This window comes from Stegostoma tigrinum, chromosome 10 (assembly GCF_030684315.1).
Source record: "Stegostoma tigrinum isolate sSteTig4 chromosome 10, sSteTig4.hap1, whole genome shotgun sequence".
In the NCBI taxonomy this organism is placed as follows: domain Eukaryota; kingdom Metazoa; phylum Chordata; class Chondrichthyes; order Orectolobiformes; family Stegostomatidae; genus Stegostoma; species Stegostoma tigrinum.
In genome coordinates, this window is record NC_081363.1 from 17863240 (window position 1) to 17882770 (window position 19531).

At 42.5% G+C, this 19531-nt stretch overlaps 1 protein-coding gene across 8 annotated transcripts in view; it reads right to left on the reverse strand.

Moving 5' to 3' along the window:
• Positions 1–2378: 2378 nt before the first annotated feature.
• Positions 2379–19531, reverse strand: part of LOC125455677 (tandem C2 domains nuclear protein) — a 67928-nt gene continuing 50775 nt past the window's right edge. For 7 of the 8 annotated variants that reach the window (XM_048537972.2, XM_048537975.2, XM_048537976.2 and 4 more), the window contains 3 exons: positions 19394–19508; positions 15086–15294; positions 2766–3001 (listed from right to left, as the gene is read on the reverse strand). In XM_048537972.2, the coding sequence (XP_048393929.1) occupies positions 2894–3001; positions 15086–15294; positions 19394–19508 (432 nt within the window). In that variant the 3' untranslated portion in view covers positions 2766–2893. Of the gene's footprint in view, positions 3002–15085; positions 15295–19393; positions 19509–19531 lie in introns of all 8 variants that reach the window. The other variant, XM_059649044.1, reaches the window with a different exon arrangement.

Sequence of the window (19531 nt, forward strand, 5' to 3'; positions counted from 1 at the left end):
AGTTATGTACCATATACTGGACACACACACACACACACACACACACACACACACACACACACACAAACTGAAAGTTTACAATTTTCACAAATTTAGATGTAACCTGTCAGTAACTTATGGTGGATTATGAGAAGAATTAAACACAATTGTCACCTTTATTGTACATTCCACACACCACCCAATATCTAATTAGAGAGTAAGGAGCATTCCACTTTAATTTCAGAATGGGACCATTTCTTCTTTCTTACTCATGAAAACACACCCCAGCATTTAATTAACTCTACACATGAACAAGAAGCTCCTTGAGCCTGCTCCATGATTTAATAAGATCACAGGTCCACATTCCAGGCTTCTCTCAATGACCTTTCACCTTCTTGCTTAAAAAGAATCTAACCAATTCCAAATTAAAAATATTCAAGGACTCTACTTCCGCCATCTTTTCTGGATCAGAGTTCCAAAGACTTACAACCCTCAGAGGAAATAATCTTAACTTTATTTTATCTTAACTTTAAATAAGGACTCTTAGTTCTAGATTCTCCCATAAGAAAAAAAACATCCTGTCTACATTTAGCCCCTCCAGGACTCCTTACAATCCCGTACGTTTTGATAAAGTCATCTCTTTTTCAAATTCCAGAGGCTACAAGCATAACCTGCCCAACCCTTCCTATAAGGCATATAGCCCATTCCAGTTAATAGTCTGGTAAACCTTCTCTGACCTACTTCCAACACGTGTACATCTCTCCTCAAATAAAGTGACCAGTACTGCACACTGTAGGTTCATCCTAAAGTGTGCATTTAGGACTGGGCAGGTCTCAGAAACGGAATCTGGTGCACGAATAACAAGAGTAACTTGTAGTTATACTAGGACTTTTAGCTTAACAAAACCTCAGGCAATTCACATGACCATTGTCAAAATGCATTTGACATTGAAACACTCAGGAGATAACGATGGGAAAAGGTAGGAAACTGGAATTGAAGATTATCAGATCGAATATGATCTAATTGAATGCCAGCGCAGACTGAAAAGCTGCCTACTTCTGCTCCTATATCTTACAGTCTTATAATGGGTAAAAGCTTAGTCAAACAGTTAGGTTTTAAGGAAAGCCTTACAAGATGACAAAGCCAAAGGGAGGTGCGAAGGTTTGGGGAGGGAGTACCAATGCTTGACATTGTAGTGGCTGAAGGTAAACCGTTCATGGCAGAGTGACTAAAATTAGGATACAAACACCAGAATTAGAGAAGCATAGATACATCAAGAGTCGTGGGGCTGGAGTAAATTACAGAGATAGTGACGGGTAAAGCAATGGAGAGAGCTGAAAACTAGAATGGAAGTTTTAAAACTGAGGCATGGCTGGACCAGGATCCAAACCCAGTTAGTGAGCACAGTGATGATGGGTGAACAGAACTTTCAGCAGGTTAGGAAATGGGGAGTAGAATACTGTTTCCCCACCATCCCCCCAGCTCCCACCATCACCCACCATATTAGGACACTGCACAAAGATACAGCCAGATTCCAAGAACATACATCTTGCCCAAGTTATACAGGTATACAGGGGGAAAAGCCTATGTGGAAAAGTGCAGACATTTACATCCTCAAGCTGCTTTATCTTGAGTAATACTTAGGCAAGCACAATATCAGTGTGTAGATAGCAGCTTGAACTTAAAAACAAAGAAGATATAAGGCAAAAGGTCCAGTTAAACAATTAAACAAAATTAAAAATAAACATACATCACACATTCACATTGATTCCAGAAATTAACCATCACTTCAGATGGACAAATTCTGACCTGCCAAGTATATTTAATAGGAAAAAACAGCTAGCAGCAAATAAACCCATCTTCCTAACAAGATTATTTGTTTTCAGAGAAAGTGTCTATTTTATAAGAAAGTTCAATCATGTGATGAAGAGCATAGAGCGTTACTCAGATTAAATACTTCATTTTCCATTTGGAGTCTTTATCTAGATACCACTACACACAGATAACAGCACTTCAGTGTGAAATTCATCACCTGTGACTAACTTGGGATTCCTTTAATTCTTTATTAAAAACTTACTTTGAAGTTTTGATCTGTAGACTATCTGGGTCATGCAATTTGCGCCCAAGTTGTACCTAAAGCTGAAGTAACAAATTGAGGGCGTCTAACTTATCTAAATTTCTGTGTTTTTGAAATGGTTATTTATAAAACCAAAAGCCAAAAAAACTCTGGATGCTGTAAATCAGGAACAAAAAGAAAGTTGCTGGAAAAGCTCAGCAGGTCTGGCAGCATCTGTGAAGAGAAAAAACAGAGTTAACGTTTCGGGTCCAGCGACCCTTCCTCAGAATTGAAAAAGGGTGACCGGACCCGAAACATTAACTCTGTTTCTTTTCCTCACAGATACTGCCAGACTTGCTGAGCTTTTCCAGCAACTTTGTTTTTGCTCCTGTCTTTACAATATGTAGGTATATAATACACAATTAGAAGCTATGGAAGTTCCCTATTATATACACTGAAGTGCATCCTACTATTGCTGTGGTCTATTATTATTATTAAAGTGGAGTGATGAATGAAGAAAGATAACATTGACGAAAATTACAATGAAGACAATGCTAAGTACTAGGTTTTGTACAGTACACAGTCTGGCACACATCACAAGGCAGGAAGACTGTTCCACAGGCTATGCTTTCCAAACACCCTGCCCCATAATGCCCTCCAACAAGTTTCAACTTCCAGTAGTGTTCAGTGGCCGATAATGTCCAGAGCTTTACAGTCAAGAATGCAACATTATGCTAATATTCCCAGTGAATCTCTTTATAAAACACATGATATGAAGACACAGTTCATTGTTGAGTCCCACTTTTTTGCAATTTGAGTCTGGTTGGGATGTGCTCAGCTCAGCAAAATGCTGAGACCTCAGGAGAGGTTCAGGTTGTGCCACTTGATAACAAGCTTCTCTGGATTTGCACTCATGTCCTGCCACTGTTCCAAAGCCTCTCCCGTGCTGTCCCATCCAATCACCACCTGAAAGTTAAAGGCATCCAGATCAGTGTCAGATGTGGGTAACACCTCTTTAAAACACCATCAATTTTCCTCTTAAAAAACCACAATATTGTTAGACAGTGAGGAACTTCTTAAGTATAATTGCTGTTGTAAAGCAGGAAATGAGGCAGTCAATTTTATGCACAGCAAGCTCTCAACATCTTAACGAGCTGATGATCTGTTTTAGTGTTATGATGAGAGAGGACGTTTTCAAATGAGGCCATCCGAGTCAAACTCGAATGAAAAGAAAGGGCTGATTATCTTGCTGGGATTATACTACAGGCCTCTCAATGGTCAGAGGGACTTAGAGGAGCAGGTATGTTGGCAAATCACAGAAAGGCGTGAGAGAAACAGGAAAAAAAAATGAGTTGAATCCAAAGCATCTGGTCCATTTTAAAAATTTTTTTGATGCTTTGTTTCTTAAAATATAACTATGTGGCTAGGAAAGTGCAGCTGATAAATGCAGGTTTCAGAGCTGGGTGAAAAGAACTTCATCCACTTGGCCAGTTCCATTTCACAGGATTCTGTCTAGCACTGCCCCATCTCTAGTAACACTATTTATGCACTGGCACAAAAAGCTACCCTGATGCATGTTAAAAATTCCACCCTGTTTAATCCTTACACACTCTCAGGTGTTCCCATTTAATGTTAGCAAAGATGAAGTCGCCTACAACTGTTGCCCTGTTTATCTCACACTTTTCTGTGATTTGCCAAATATCTCCTCCTCCATCTTTCTCCCATTGCAGAGAGGCCTGTAGTTCAATCCCAGCAAGGTAATCACCCTTTTTCTTTATATTTCTGAGCATTACCCAGGGGGCCTCATTTAAAGACCCTTCTAGGACATTCTTCCTCAAAAATACTAAAACAGGTCATCTGCTTATTATGACATTAACGTATTTGGGAGTTGCTTTGCACAAAATTGACTGCCTCATTTCTCGCCTTACAACAGGGATTACATTTCAGAAGTTCCTCATTGTCTGTAAATCACTTTGAGGTATCTGGCAGTTTTGGAAGTGCTATATAAATGGGAATTGTTCCTTTCACTTAACTGGAATTCTATAACTTGGATTTTCTCTCCTTTACTTGTAGGACCAAACATTGTTGGCCATGCCTTCAACTTCCGTGACCCAAGTTCTAGAATGCCTACCTTAAACCTCTCGGTCTCTCTCCTCCCTTATGACACTCTTGAAAACCTATGTCTCTGGCCAAGTGCTTGGTCAAATGACTTAGTGGAGTAGTGAGTGGTGAATGAACCTTTAATAAATCACTTACGTGGGCATGGACTTTTTAATGCAATAGTTGCAGTAATAAGAAATGTCAAACATTGTGAAATCCTCTCTAAGAGATCCGGAACCTGAGGAAACATCCACAATGAGAACATTTAAAAGGCATCTGTGTGGGTAACTGAATAGGAAGAAGGTAGAAGAATATGGGCTAAATTCTGCAATATGGGGCTCGGTCAGATTGGGATGTCTGGTCGCCGTGGACAAGTTGGACTGAAGGGTCTGTTTCTGTTTCCATGCTGTATAACTGTATCTCTCCATCTCCCTTACCGCAGAATCCCTGCTGAACATTGCAGCATCTGAACCAGCAAGTTAGAATATTTGATTTAGTGCATTTGTACCTTAATGCCTAATCATGTGCTACAGAACACAAAGTAAAAGAGGGATTTAAACAGGCGGGTTTACGCAGATAAATTACACTTTTAATTTTTCTATGAAAATCTCAAACAGTAATTAATATCTGCTGTCAGAAATCTACTATACCAAGCGGACAGTCTTTACATCATTTTGCATATTTAAATATTGAGTGTGCGTAATTTTCTGGAACAGTATGTAATGAAACCGACGAGGGAGCAAGCTAACCTAGATCTGGTCCTGTGTAATGAGACAGGAATAATTAATGACCTCATAGTTAGGGATCCTCTTAGAAGGAGTGATCACAGTATGGTTGAATTTAAAATACAGATGGAGAGTGTGAAGATAAAATCCAATACCTGGGTCCTATGCTTGAACAAGGGGGGCTACAATAGAACGAGGGAGGACTTGGCTAAAGTAGACTGGAAGCAAAGACTTTACGGTGGGACAGTTGACAAGCAGAGGAGGACTTTCAAAGCAATTTTTCGAAGCGTTCGGCAAAAGTATATTCCAATGAAAAGGAAGGACTGTAAGAAAAGGGGTAATCTGCCATGGGTGGCTAAGGAAATAAGGGAGTCTATCATATTGAAAGAGAAGGCATACAAAGTGGCCAAAAACAGCATGAAACTAGAAGATTGGGAAAACTTTAAACATCAACAGAAAGCCACAAAAAGAGCTATAAAGAAAAGCAATGTAGAACATGAGAAAAAACTAGCACATAATATAAAGAAAGATAGCAAAAGTTTCCATAAATATATAAAGCAAATAAGAGTGGCTAAAGTAAATGTTGGCCCTTTAGAGAATGACAAAATGAATTTATTTATAGGATATGATGAAATGGCTGAGGCATTAAACAGGTATTTTGTATCAGTCTTCATAATGGAGGATACTAATAACATGCCAGTAACTGACAAAGAGACCAAGACAGGTGAGGACCCAGAAACAATCACTTGGTAGTGTTGGGCAAGCTAATGGAGCTAAGGATTGATAAGTCTCCTGGGCCTGATGGAATGCACCTCAGGGTACTAAAAGAGATGGCAGGAGAAATAGCAGGTGCACTGGCAGTAATTTTCCAAAACTCGCTGGACTCTGGGGCAGTCCCAGCAGATTGGAAAACAGCAAATGTGACGCCTCTGTTTAAAAAGGGAGGTAGACAAAAGACAGGGAATTACAGATCAGTTAGCTTAACCTCTGTAGTGGGAAAGATGCTGGAGTCTATTATCAAGGAAGAAATAGCAAGGCATCTCGATAGAAATTGTCTCATTGGATAGACGCAGCATGGGTTCACGAAGGACAGGTCAAGCTTGACAAATCTTTTGGAATTCTATGAAGACATTACGAGCCAGGCAGACAATGGGGACCCAGTGGATGTGGTGTACCTAGATTTCCAAAAGGCCTTTGACAAGGTGCCGCACAAGAGGTTGCTGCATAAGATAAGGATGCATGGCATTAGGGGTAAAGTATTAGTATGGATAGAGGATTGGTTGATGAACAGGAAGCAAACAGTGGGGATAAATGAGTGCTATTCTGGCTGGCGAAACAGTGACTAGTGATATGCCTCAGGGATCAGTATTGGGACTGCAATTATTTACAATTTATATAGATGATTTGGAGTTGGGGACCACATGTAGGGTGTCAAAGCTTGCAGGTGACACTAACGTGAGTGGCAGAGCAAAGTGTGCAGAGGACTGTGAAACTTTGCAGAGGAACATAGATACATTGAGTGAGTGGGCAAAGGTCTGGCAGATGGAATACAATGTAAATAAATGTGAAGTCATACATTTTGGTAGGAGTAATAGTAAAAGGGATTATTACTTGAATGGTAAAAAGTTGCAGCATGCTGCTATGCAGAGGGACCTGGGTGTCCTTGCCCATGAATCACAGAAGGTTGGTCTGCAGGTACAACAAGTAATTAGGAAGGCAAATGGAATTTTGTCCTTCATTGCTAAAGGGATTGAGTTTAAAAGCAGAGAGGTTATGTTGCAACTGTATAAGGTGCTGGTGAGGCCACACCTGGAGAACTGTGTGCCGTTTTGGTCTCCTTACTTGAGGAAGGATGTACTGGAACTGGAGGGGGTGCAGAGGAGGCTCACTAGGTTGATTCCAGAGTTGAGGGTGTTGGCTTATGAGGAGAGACTGAGTAAATTGGAATTATATTCATTGGAATTCAGAAGATTGAGGGGGGATCTTATAGAAACATATAAAATTATGAAGGGAATAGATAAGATAGAAGTAGAGAGGATGTTCCCACTGGCAGGTGAAACTAGGGCAAGACAGCACCCCCTCAAGATTAGAGGGAGCAGATTTAGGACTGAATTGAGAAGGAATGTCTTCACCCAGAGGGTTGTTAATCTATGGAATTCCTTGCCCAGTGCAGTAGTTGACGCTACTTCAGCAAATGTTTTTAAAGCTAAGGTATTTTTTTTGAACAATAAAGGAATTAAGGGATACGGAAAGAACTCAGGTAATTGGATCTGAGTCATGAAAAGAACAGCCAATACTTTGTTGAATGGCGGAGCAGGCTCAAAGGGCCGAATGGCCTACTCCTGCTCCTAGTTCTTATGTTCTTATGTGTATGCATGTGTTTGTGTGTGTATATGTGGGACAAAAAAGATGGTGTTTAATTTGTGAGGGATAGATTGAAAGCCTATTAGACTTGTTTAAGTGTGTTCTAATCTGGATTCTTTGATTGCTCATACTAGCTAAGGCTAGACTTTTCAACTATGTTTATTAAGATAGCACATGAGGGCAAGACTACAGAGCAGCAGCACGGAGCTCAACAGGATCCAATCTCTTTGCAGCATACTAACACATGACTACTGAGGTCACAGTGGCATCACAGATGACCTCATAGGCTTATCTACATATTCCATAAACCGCATCCCTACAGCTCTGCTGTTATTTCTGTCACAAGGTTCTTTGCATCTTCTCCTTACACTTGCTGTGAAGCACCTCTGTACATCTTTTAGACATCCAATTGTTGTGAACTGCCGGAGCAGGTTATGATCTAACACTTTTACTGAACAAAGAGAGACAACATAGCTTAGAGATGGATGACACAGCAGGCCAAACAGCATCAGAGGAGCAGAAAAACTGATGTTTCGGGCCTAGGCCCTTCTTCAGAAATGGGGGAGGGGAAGGGGATTCTGAAATAAACAGGGAGAGAGGGGGAGGTGAAAAGAAGATGGATAAAGGAGAAGATATTTGGAGAGGAGACAGACAGGTCAAAGAGGTGGGGGTGGAGCCAGTAAAGGTGAGTGTAGCTGGGGAGTTAGGAAGGGGATAGTTCAGTCCAGGGAGGATGGGCAGGTCAAGGGGGCAGGATGAGGCAAGTAGGTAGGAGATAGAGGTGTGGCTTGAGGTGGGATGAGGGGATAGGTGGGCGGAAGGACAGGTTAGGGAGGCGGGGCCGAGCTGGGATGGTTTTGGGTTGCGGTTGGGGCAGGGGTGATTTTGAAGCTTGTGAAGTCTACATTGATACCATAGGGCTGCAGGGTTCCCAAGCAAAATATGAGGTGCTGTTCCTGTAGCCTTCGGGTGGCATCATTGTGGCACTGCAGGAGGCCCATGATGAACAGGTCGGTTAAGGAATGGGAGGGGGAGTTAAAATGGTTCGCGACTGGCAGGCGCAGTTGTTTGTTGCAAACTGAGCGTAGGTGTTCTGCAAAGCGATCCCCAAGCCTCTGCTTCATTTCCTCGATGTAGAAGAGGCCACAAAGGGTACAGTGGATACAGTATACCACATTGGCAGATGTGCAGGTGAACATCTGCTTGACGTGGAAGGTCTTCTTGGGGCCTGGAATGGGGGTGAGGGGTGAGGTGTAGGGGCAGGTGTAGCACCTCCTGCGGTTGCAGGAAGAAGTGCCGGGGGCGGGTGGGGCTGGAGGGGAGCGTGGAGTGGACAAGGGAGTCAAACAGAGAGTGGTCTCTCCGGAAGGCAGATAAGGGTGGGGAAGGAAAAATGTCTTTGGTGATGGGGTTGGATTGCAGATGGCAGAAGTGTTGGAGGATGATGTGTTGGATCCGGAGGTTGGTGGAGTGGTACGTGAGGACGAGGGGGTTCTGTTTTGGTTGTTATTGCAGGGACAGGGTGTGAGGGATGAGTCGTGGAAAATGCGGGAGACACGGTCAAGGGGGTTCTCGACCACTGAGCAGGGGGACGTTGCGATCCTTGAAAAAACGAGGACATCTGAGATGTTTGGGAGTGGAATGCTTCTTTTTGGGAGCAGATGTGGCGGAGGCAAAAGGAACTGGGACTACAGAATGGCATTTTTGCAGGAAGGTGGGTGGGAGAAGGTGTATTCTAGGAGGTGTATTCACTTTTACTGGACAGTTTGGGTGGGGGAGTTCATAACCACGGGGCGTATTTTTAAGGTGAGAGGACAAAGTTAAAAATGGATGAGGGACAAATTTTTTTGCACAGTGGTTCATGTGTGGGATGAACACCCAAAGAAAGTGGTGGATGCAGTTTTGGTTACAACGTTTAAAAGATATTTGGATAAGTTTATGAATAGAAAGATCTAGAGGGACATGGGCCAAGCGCAGACTAGTTTAGTTTGGAAGATGGTAGGCATGGACTGGTACCAAAGGGTCTGTTTCCATGCTGTGTGACTCTGAGTATCTGCTCATCAATCTGATTAGATAGCAAACATCAGGCTGCTAATTAATCAGCTCAGGGATAATCACTGCTGGGTGTTTGTTCCTCACAAGTATTGGGTTGTGAACTTCATTTATCCAGAGCATCAGAGTCCCAACTTGAAAGCAACTCTTGAATACAATTTCTTAAAACCTGGGAGCACACACAGAGAGGTTGATGCAATTTTGAGAGCCCCGAATGCATACACTTTCAAGATACAAGTTTATTTGTGCAGTAACCTGCAAAGTGTTAGCCTAAAAACATACACAAGCGGAACACGAGCTTTAGAAACACTAGGCAAAACATGATTAAAGTAAGGCAGTGAAAAATGATATGGTTGACATTTGCCACCATCCACTGAGTGAAGATTCTACCTGCAGGATAGTAACGGATAGTGTGTTAAAGTGAGAGCCACCTACTCAAGTGAAGCTGTAATAATGTTCCCTTTGTTGGTAAACAAAGAACTGGGGAGAAACTTGAAAGATACTGTGTTTCAAACATGACTACAATAGAGCTTAAAAGGGCATCGATCTTGGGTTTACAATGGAAAGCAATCATTCAGGACTCTTATTGAAGTGAATGGAATGGATTCCAGTGTGACAGTGTGATTTAAGAATAATGGGTCTCCCACCCTACAAAATATGTCTTCACACCCTAAACAGTCTTCAGTTGAAGCTGTAAAGAAAGAATTCAATCAGATGCCACCAGGCAAAGAACAGAAACCCTAAATTAAAGGAGCTCCTTTTCTGTTACATAACTATCAAAGGACCTGGTCTGTTTACATACCAGAGGATAGGTTAAAACAAGGGTGAGGTTCAGAGTTACATATACACAGCAAAAGCCAAACCCTGCAGGAAAAAGATCAATGACGTCAGTGAGGGATCAATTTGCCTGCCCTACATAAACGAAGACAGTCAGTCATTAAAATATTTCCTTCTGGAATTAATTATTTGACAGACTGGATTTGCTTCATGAGTTGACACTGGAAGGATTAATGGAGAGTTGTTAGGACAATGTTAGCAGTGAGATTTTCAGTGGTTTAACCTCGAGCACTGCACTAAGGGGAAGCTCCCCATACCGCAAAGAAAATTTTGGGGACAAGCCCATCTCCCCTTGACTTTTTCAGGCAACGGCTGTTTAGTTATGGCAGATGCATCTCGTTGTTGACTGGGAGGAAGTCCACCTTGTGGATTTACCAGTCAATCAGAGGCCAGCTACTCTGCACCACACTGGGATTGATGGCTGCTGCGCACATTGCAGGAGGTCAGGGAGGAAATTTGGGGCCATGGATACTCCCAAACCCAATAAAGTCCGGGATCTTGTTGTGACAACATTGACAAACTCTGGCAAGGAAAGCAGCGGGGACAGGTAGGACAAGATATAGTGGGAGGGTGGATGGGAGGTGTTGGGAGGAGAACCCAATGAGGAAGTACAACCTTTCCACAACAGCTCCCTCTCACTGACCTGCAGACTGCAAGGTCAAACCTGACCAACAAGTTGGTCACAGGCCACCATTTGAATTGGAGCTACAGTGGGATGGGGCTCTTAATTGGGTATTAGTTGCCTATTGAAGGGCCTTCATTGGGCCACGGGTAGGCACCCATTCTGGAGTACAATGCCCGATTCAGAATTTCATCCTGTAAGACTGTGTCAAGGAGTAAGTGGTTGGGGGTGGGGATTGGTCATGGGCACAATGCAGTGCCATCCTCCTGTTTTCTTTTATGTGAGTGGCCAGTAGCTTTCAGCCACTGGCTACCACATAGGAAATGGTAATGTCATTGAATGTCATGGGAGATATAGTTAGCTTTTCTCTTGTTAGCATGCCCAAGTAGGAATGTTATCACTGTCCTGCTGCATTTCAGCATAGATTCTTCCAGCATCTGAGGAGTTGCGACAGCTGCTGAACATTGTGCAATTATCAGTAAACATCCCCATTCCTGACCTTATGATAGCCATTGAAGCAGCAACTGAAAATTATAAGGCTGAGGACACCCTCCCAAGTGATGTCTTGTGGCCGAGATGACTCAGCGCCAGCAACTGTAACTAATTTTCCTCCTGACTCCCATTGGCTCCTATTTAACCTTTGACTCTAGTCCATTTGAGGACAGTGGAAGGCTCTTAATGCTGGAAGGGCAACTGTACGCCCTTAAGCTTAGGAGGAATAGCAGGATGTATTTAGAAGTAGCTAAGGAAGAATGTACCCCAAGAATTTTAGAATAGATTAGATTCCCTACGGTGTGGAAACAGGCCCTTTGGCCCAACAAATCCATACTGCCCCTTGAAGCATCCCACCCAGACCCATTCCCCATTTAACTCACACACCCCTGAACACTACGGGCAATTTAGCATGGCCAATCCACCGAGCCTGCACATCTTTGGACTGTGGGAGGAAACTGGAACACCTGGAGGAAACCCACACAGACACGGGGAGAATGTGCAAACTCCATACAGACAGTCACCCGAGGCTGGAATCGAACCCAGGTCCTTGGCGCTGTGAGGATGCAGTGCTAACCACTGAGCCACCGTGCCACCCCAAAGCTTTTTTAAGCTTGAAAAAAACAACCTAAGCATTGACCTGACCAGTATTGTTGACGTGGGTGGAAGCCCTTAGAGACCAGATTGCAACTGTAGCACCTACAGGTAAGGGACCAGAAATCCATGTTGCAGATTTCCGACTGAACAAAAGATACACTCGCATATATGTAGCACTGTTCACAATTGCCAGATGTCTTAAAGTTAGCCATTGGAGGTGCTTCAGAATTGTAATCAAGACAATAAAGCAGGAAATGAGACACAGTCAACTTTGTGCTCCCATATGCATCAATGTAATAATTGATAGATAATCTATTATAGTGATATGATTATGATGATTGAGGGATAAATAATGAGCAGAATGCTCCTGTTCTTCTTGTAAGTATTGATAAGAAATATTTTCTATCCATCCAGACAAGCAGTAGGGTCTTATCAACATCCTATCCAAGGATAATGAATAGCAGTATACTTATATTTTAGGCAGCACGGTGGCTCAGTGGTTAGCACTGCTCCCTCAGAGTATCAGGGATCTGGGTTCGATTCCACCCTCAGGCGACTGTCTGTGTCAAGTTTATGCTTTCTCCCATGATGCCAAGAGGTGTGGGCAGTCTGGCAGTCATTTCCGAGATGTCTTTGATGTAGGGGAGAGTGGTTATGGTTTCTGACTACACTATCAGAAGAACCAAAGACACATACACCAGACACCACCAACCTCTTCAGCAAGGACAACATCATCAAGCTAGTGGACCTATGCCTTACCACCCACTTCACTTTCAATAACAAAACCTACAGACAAACCAACGGTACACCCATGGGATCTCCGATATCAGGGTTCTTAGCAGAGGCAGTAATGCAGAGACTCGAACAAACAGCTCTGCCAATCATCCAACACAAACTTTGGGTCCACTGCGTGGATGACACCTTTGTCATCACTAAACAAAACAAATTAGAGGAAACCTTCAAGACCATCAATAATACCCTTTACTGGCACAACATTCACAAAAGAGGAGGAAAACAGCAACAAACTGCCATTCCTAGATGTCACAGTAGAGCAAACAGTCAATGGGGAACTTCAAACCAGCGTCTACAGGAAAACAACACATACGGACCAAATACTGAACTACAGGAGCAACCATCCCAACACCCACAAACGAAGCTGCATTAGAACATTATTCCAATGAGCCACCACACACTGCAGCACAAAGGAACTACGCAGAGCAGAGGAAAATCACCTATACAGTGCATTCAAAAAGAACAGGTACCCAATGAACACAGTCCGCCGATTCCTCAGCAACAAACCCAAACAAATAGACAAAACGTGCCCAGAAACCATAACCATTCTCCCCTACATCAAAGACATTTCCGAAATGACTGCCAGACTACTCAGACCTCTTGGCATCAGGGTAGCCCACAAACCCACCAACACACTAAAACAGCAGCTAATGAACTTAAAAGACCCTATACAGACAACAAGCAAAACGAACATCATTTACAAAATACCTTGCAAGAACTGTGACAAACACTACATTGGACAAACTGGCAGAAAGCTAGCCACCAGGATACATGAACATCAACTAGCCACAAAACGACATGACCCACTATCACTAGTATCCTTACATACAGATGAGGAAGGATACCACTTTGATTGGGACAACACATCCATCCTAGGACAAGCCAAACAGAGACACGTACGGGAATTGCTAGAAGCATGGCATTCCAACCGGAACTCCATCAACAAACAGATTGATTTGGAGCCCATCTACCATCCCCTGAGAAAAAGAACAGGAAATGACATCAACACAGGAAATGACAACACTAACCCAAGGAAACCTATACACATAAATAGAAAGCGGAACATAACACCAGAGGCTCACTGATGATGTTACCTAGAATGGTGATGAAACGTCTGAAAACGAACCTTCCAGCTCAGCGAGCAAACACACATCCATTGCCCATGGTGTTCTGGGATGTGTAGATTAGGTGAATTATAGGGGGATGGGTTTGGGTGGGTGCTCTGAGGGTCAGTGTAGACTTGTTGGGCCAAAGGGCCTGTTTCCACACTGTACAGATTCTATGATTTATGATCTTATTAACTGCAGTAGCAGATGTACAGAGAACAATTTCAAGATTGCAGACATTAGACTTGGAAGAGCTGTAAACCAACAGCAGTGTGGAACTCAGAAAGAACATTGACAAGTTGATGCATCTGTGGCAGCTCAGGCTCAATGCAGAGAAGTGTGGCAAGATGCAATGTGGTTCAGAAGAACATTGAAAAATCAATATAAAATAGGGGCGTGCAAGAGAAGAGAGACCTGGGTATATATGTGCATAGGTCAGGACAGATGCTGAGATCAGTTAACAAAACACACAGCGCTCTTGGCTTTATTCATAGCAGCGTTGAGTAAAAGAGCAAGGAGATCATACTGAAATAGTACAAGACTCTGGTTAGACGTCAGCTGGAATGTTGGATACAATTCTGGGTGCCATGCTTCGGAAAGGATGTGAACACTTTGGAAAGGAAAGTGTAGAAGAGATTCACAAACTTTGAAGTGGTCAGGATTTTGGAGAGGAGAAGATGAAATCATTTGATAGCAGTTCCCAAATCATGAGGGGACTGGACAAAGTGGATCCACTCGTAAAAGGATTTTTAAGCAAAAACAGAAGGCACAGATAAAGAGCGATTTTCAAAGGTAGAAGATGTAACGTCAGAAAAATATTTTCACACAGAGAGAAGTTAGGATATGGAATGCACTGCCTAGAAGTGAAATGGAGGCACATTCAGCTAATCCATTCAAGATGGTATTGATGATGATTTGAATAGAAACAATTTGCAGGTACACAGGGAAAAGACAGGAGATTGGCAATAAGTCATAATGCACAGAACGCCAAGTGCCCTTCTTCTGCACTATAAAAATTCTGTGATTCTTTGATATTATCCACTTTTATTTAGAGATATGGATTTGTTGGCTCATTCCGGTATACCTACAAATGGGCTTCCTTTATCTTAGTCAAAAGATCACAAGGATCACTGGAGTGGCCTTAGAAAGGATCTGTCTGTGAATGTTTTCTATCAGCTCTTCCCTCAGCTCCTCAAAGAATAGAACGCGTAAAAATGGAAGAAAAGGCTTAAAGGTCAGTAGGTAAGTTGCAAGCTGGATAATTAAATGTTTTGTTGGAAACTGAGTTTGTCACAATGTCTCAAAATAGACTCACTTCCCACTTATATAATATTACCAATGGGAGCAAATCAGCTGGCATTACCTGCCCCAAGAAGTGTTTTCTTCTTACGGAACTGCGACTGTAAAGCTTCAAGTAGTAAGTGACTCTCTGGAGATGGAGCTCATTCTGAATAACAGGAAATAGGAACGTTTCTCCCCATTTCACATGGCCATTCACAGCTTTCAGAGGCCGAGTCTTCTTCTTATCAAACAGCCCATCTCTGGTTTCCATTATTGCCTTCACAAAGAAGTCTAGATGAGTGGGGCAGGATGGAGAGAGTAGGGGTAGTAATCACATAATTAGAAACATCACAGAATTAATCTGGCCAGTCTGACCTCTTTCAACTTGTCATGATTTCCTGGAAGCATTATATTTGGAATGTCCCCTTAAGTGACTCCATGTTGAGAACATAGTCATTCACCAAGAAAAGTAGGGAATTCAGTGTCTGATTCAGAATTTCATTCCCAGAGGTACACAAATACAATTTTGGCCCCCACTCTGCTTGGATTCCATCCAATATGCTTATGTTTACCATGCTCCAAAGTTTGGGGTTGGAAATGTAAAGATCAAAATATCTACAAACTTAAGGAATGCCAAAAAAAAACACATTTTGTCAAAGCTTTTCTTTTTGTTCTTCTAACTGGCAACATCTTTACCAATCAAAGTCCATTTGCCAACCAATCAACGATCATCTCTCAGATTTTAAATGTCAGTTTCACTTTACTTTGGTATTCTTGCAAATCATCTTGATTGGTGCAAGATGAATAGGCTTCAACAGAAGTATCATTTTCCAATAATACTCAATTTCTGTCCTATTACAGCCATTTGTATACACACAAACATCAAAACAGGGCACTTTCTAGTCAAGTAAGTGGGTTGAAAATTTCACCTTTTGATTAAATCGGTTTCAACTTATTACTGGGCCCTAACTAGATGTAAAGCTCATAGTTATACGACAGTTGCCAATTTGGTTAGGCCATGCTTAAGCTCTACATTCTTTTCTACTCACAATTTTTAAAAATAAGATATAGAGCTATTGTAGAGGAAGCAGAGAAGAGTTTCAAAGCTGAAACCAGAAAACAATGCTATAGGCCTAAGAAGATCTTTAAAACTATGAAAGGTTTTGATTGAGTGGATATAGAAAGAACAGGCTAGAGTTTCATAGTGGAGACAGGTGGACTGTCACCTCCAGAGGTAGGTCTGGGGCAGCAATGAATGTGGGTGGATGATCAAGCCAGCTCAAATGTCCAACTCAGTTTACCAGGATAATCAGCACAGTTTTATTAGTGTCGGAGCAAATCAAGTGCTCTGATGAAGGGTAATCTAGTCTCTCTCTCTCTTTCTCTCTCTCCACAGATGCAGTCTGACCTGCTGTCATCTCCAGCATTTGTTGTTTTCAGTTTCATTAATGAATGTCAGACCCTCAACCTCAATATCCCATGATGTTATTCCTGCCCACTGCCCCATGCATGCCTTAATTCCCCCATTTACCCCATGCTTCCTCATAATGCCCATGTGTCATATCACCTCCGTACTTCTTCCATGGACTCATGTATCCTCCAAATCCATTCACCCACTAGCCACTATGGCCCGACTCTCAGGAGCCATGTCTTTGAAATGGAGATAAAAGAATTATGTATAACTTTTTATTATAGCTCTCACTCATACTCAGAAAAACCCATTTGTAAAACACATTCAAAAAGGGCAAAACCCATCAAGTTGTCACCTGCTATAAAATAAAATCCCTTTAACTACATGATCTTTAATGGCCTCTTAAAACAGTCAGTCAAAACATGCACATAACTCCCTGCTAAGTGGTTCTAGACCTTTTGAAACTCACTCAAGGATTCGTTTTGGGATCAATTATAACAAGCCCTAAGAAAAGAATCTACCAAGACTGAAAAATAGGCTCATTTGCTTTCTAAGCTACACCAAATATCCTGTGAATCATAACAATGCAGCAGTATCCCTGGACTCTCTAATATATACTGGGGGAGAGACACTAAAAAAACTTTTTATAATGCTTTGCAATTCTTCCTGCCAATGGGTCAAGTCTGCTCAATGATTCAAATTCTAGATGGACAGGCAGAGTCCATACCCTAAACAGCACATGGACCTCAATATCTTCTTCAATCTGATCAAGGTCTCTGAAACAGTGGGTTAGCCCTGAGGGCTTTTGGAAGGTACTTGATAAATTTGTTCTGAAGAAGGGTCACTGGGCTCAATATAATAACTCAGCTTTCTCTTCACAGATGCTGCCAGACCTGCTGAGTTTCTCTGGAAATTTCTGTTTTTAAATCATTAAATTTGACTATCCTGAGGTATTCATCATTCTGAATTGATGGTGTAGCAGAGCACGCTCTCATGCTCTAAAGATCAATCATTTTCATGCTTTCTTCCCCATAAGGGTCCAAAGATGAGATGCTCAGGACAAAATGCTAAGTACTGAGGAACTCGCTTGAGCTGGCCTGCCAGACATCCACAGGACATCAGGAAAGCCACAACTGAGTTGGACCAGTCATCCAGCCAGAATGACTCACACTGGCTTATCAAAACCAATCTCAGATGTAGGGTGCACTCTCTCAATGGTCAAAGGAACCTGTACATAGAAAGCCTGAGGACTTCACTTAGATATGGACATCAAGTCCTGGAGAGGCCTATCCAAGATCACTGCTCCTGCATAGACAAGAAATAAAATGTCGTGGCCTCCTCAAAAGTGAGTGCATATCAGAAGCAGAGGGATAATGCAAGGAGAGGGTACCAAGAAGCAGCAAATCATCTAAAAAGCTGTTGCCTGTGACATTCTGTCCTATTTGTAGCAGAAGCATCTGGACACTGATCAGTCTAAACAGGCGCACACGCGCGCACACACACAACCCTATTCACCATCTCAGATGATAAACATAGATGACGATATCTCAAAGGGCAGATAAGGAAAGGAAGAACATGAACATAAATCAACAACACCACACCTCAGAATGAACATCTAATGTGGAATGACCATTTAAGAATAGCCTTTGAGAATATGAAAAAGGAGTTATGTAAGTTATTTTTATTCATTCGGAGTCACTGGCTCCACCAGCAGTTATTGCCCATATCAAGTTGCCCAGAGGGCAGTGAAGAGTCACATACGCATCTCAAGCTACATGTAGACCAGACCAAGTGCTTTCTTTCCCTAAAGGACATTAGTGAACCAGACAGGTTTTTCCAACAATCAACAACAGTTTCCTGATCATTTGTTCCAGAACTTTAAATTCAATTTAATTCAAATTGCACCATCTGCCACGATGGGGTTCAAACATAAGTCCCGACAACATTAACTGGGATTCTGGATTAATAATCTAGCAATAATACTCCATGATATCATCTCCCTCGATCAAGGTAATGTAGGAATACATGGTGCTGAAATTTAAATCTTTAAGACTCCTGTAGATTATAGAAATGTGGAAAATATGAGCAGGAATATGCCATTCAATATGATCACAGCTTATCATCCAACTCAATACCCTGTTCCCACATCCTTTGGCTGTCTTACCTTTTGTTCTGTAAGTAGTTATGTTTAATAAAGACTGTTATAATTTGTACAATTGAGAGTTGGCTTCACCTTGCTACATTCTGCAAATCGCTGAAGATTTCTCCAGCCCCAAATCTTAGAATCTCTACTGTGTGGAAACAAGCCACTGGGCTGAATGTGTCCACACAGACTCTCTGAACAGCACCTCATCCCAACTCCCACTATTCCTGAAATCCTGCATTCCCCATGGCTAATCCATCTAACCTACAAATCCCTGGACACCATGGGCAATTTAACGTGGCCAATCCCCCAAGCCTGCACATCTTTGGGCTACGGGAGGAAACTGGAGCACCTGGAGGAAACCCACACGGAGACAGGGAGAACACGCCAACTCCACATAGACAGTTATCCAAGGCTGGAATCGAACCTGGATCCCTGGTGCTGAGAGGCAGCAGTGCTAACCACTGAGCCACCGCGTCACCCTTTGGGCCACTCGGCTGCTCAAACTCTGGTCCTCTCCAGCTCTCATTCACTTGAGGGCCACTGCAACCCTAGGCAGCAGGGTCAATCCTTACCGACTCTATGAGCCATGCTGGCCTGATATTCATGATGCCTCAGGCTTAACTTCAGGTCCCTAGGGCCTTGCCATTGGGAGTTGTACTCTGTCACTCTAATACAAAGATGACCATGTCCAAAGTTCTAGACCAATTCTGTGATCCCCACCCCAAGCCCCTCCAACCCATGATTTTTAAACTTTATTGCTCCAAAATGCTATAAATATCAACTATTGTCTGTCTCATTACTTGACGAGCGACAAAGTCTGTATTAACACCTACTCAATGTCAGGGGAGTGGAAGAACTTGGCAGATTCTGTGCTTCCAGGATTTGCAGCTGGATCCGATTGCTGATGGCTTGGAAACATGTCCCTACTCGCAGAAGTGCGTGGCAGTTCTGAGTGAAAATAGAAAGAGAAA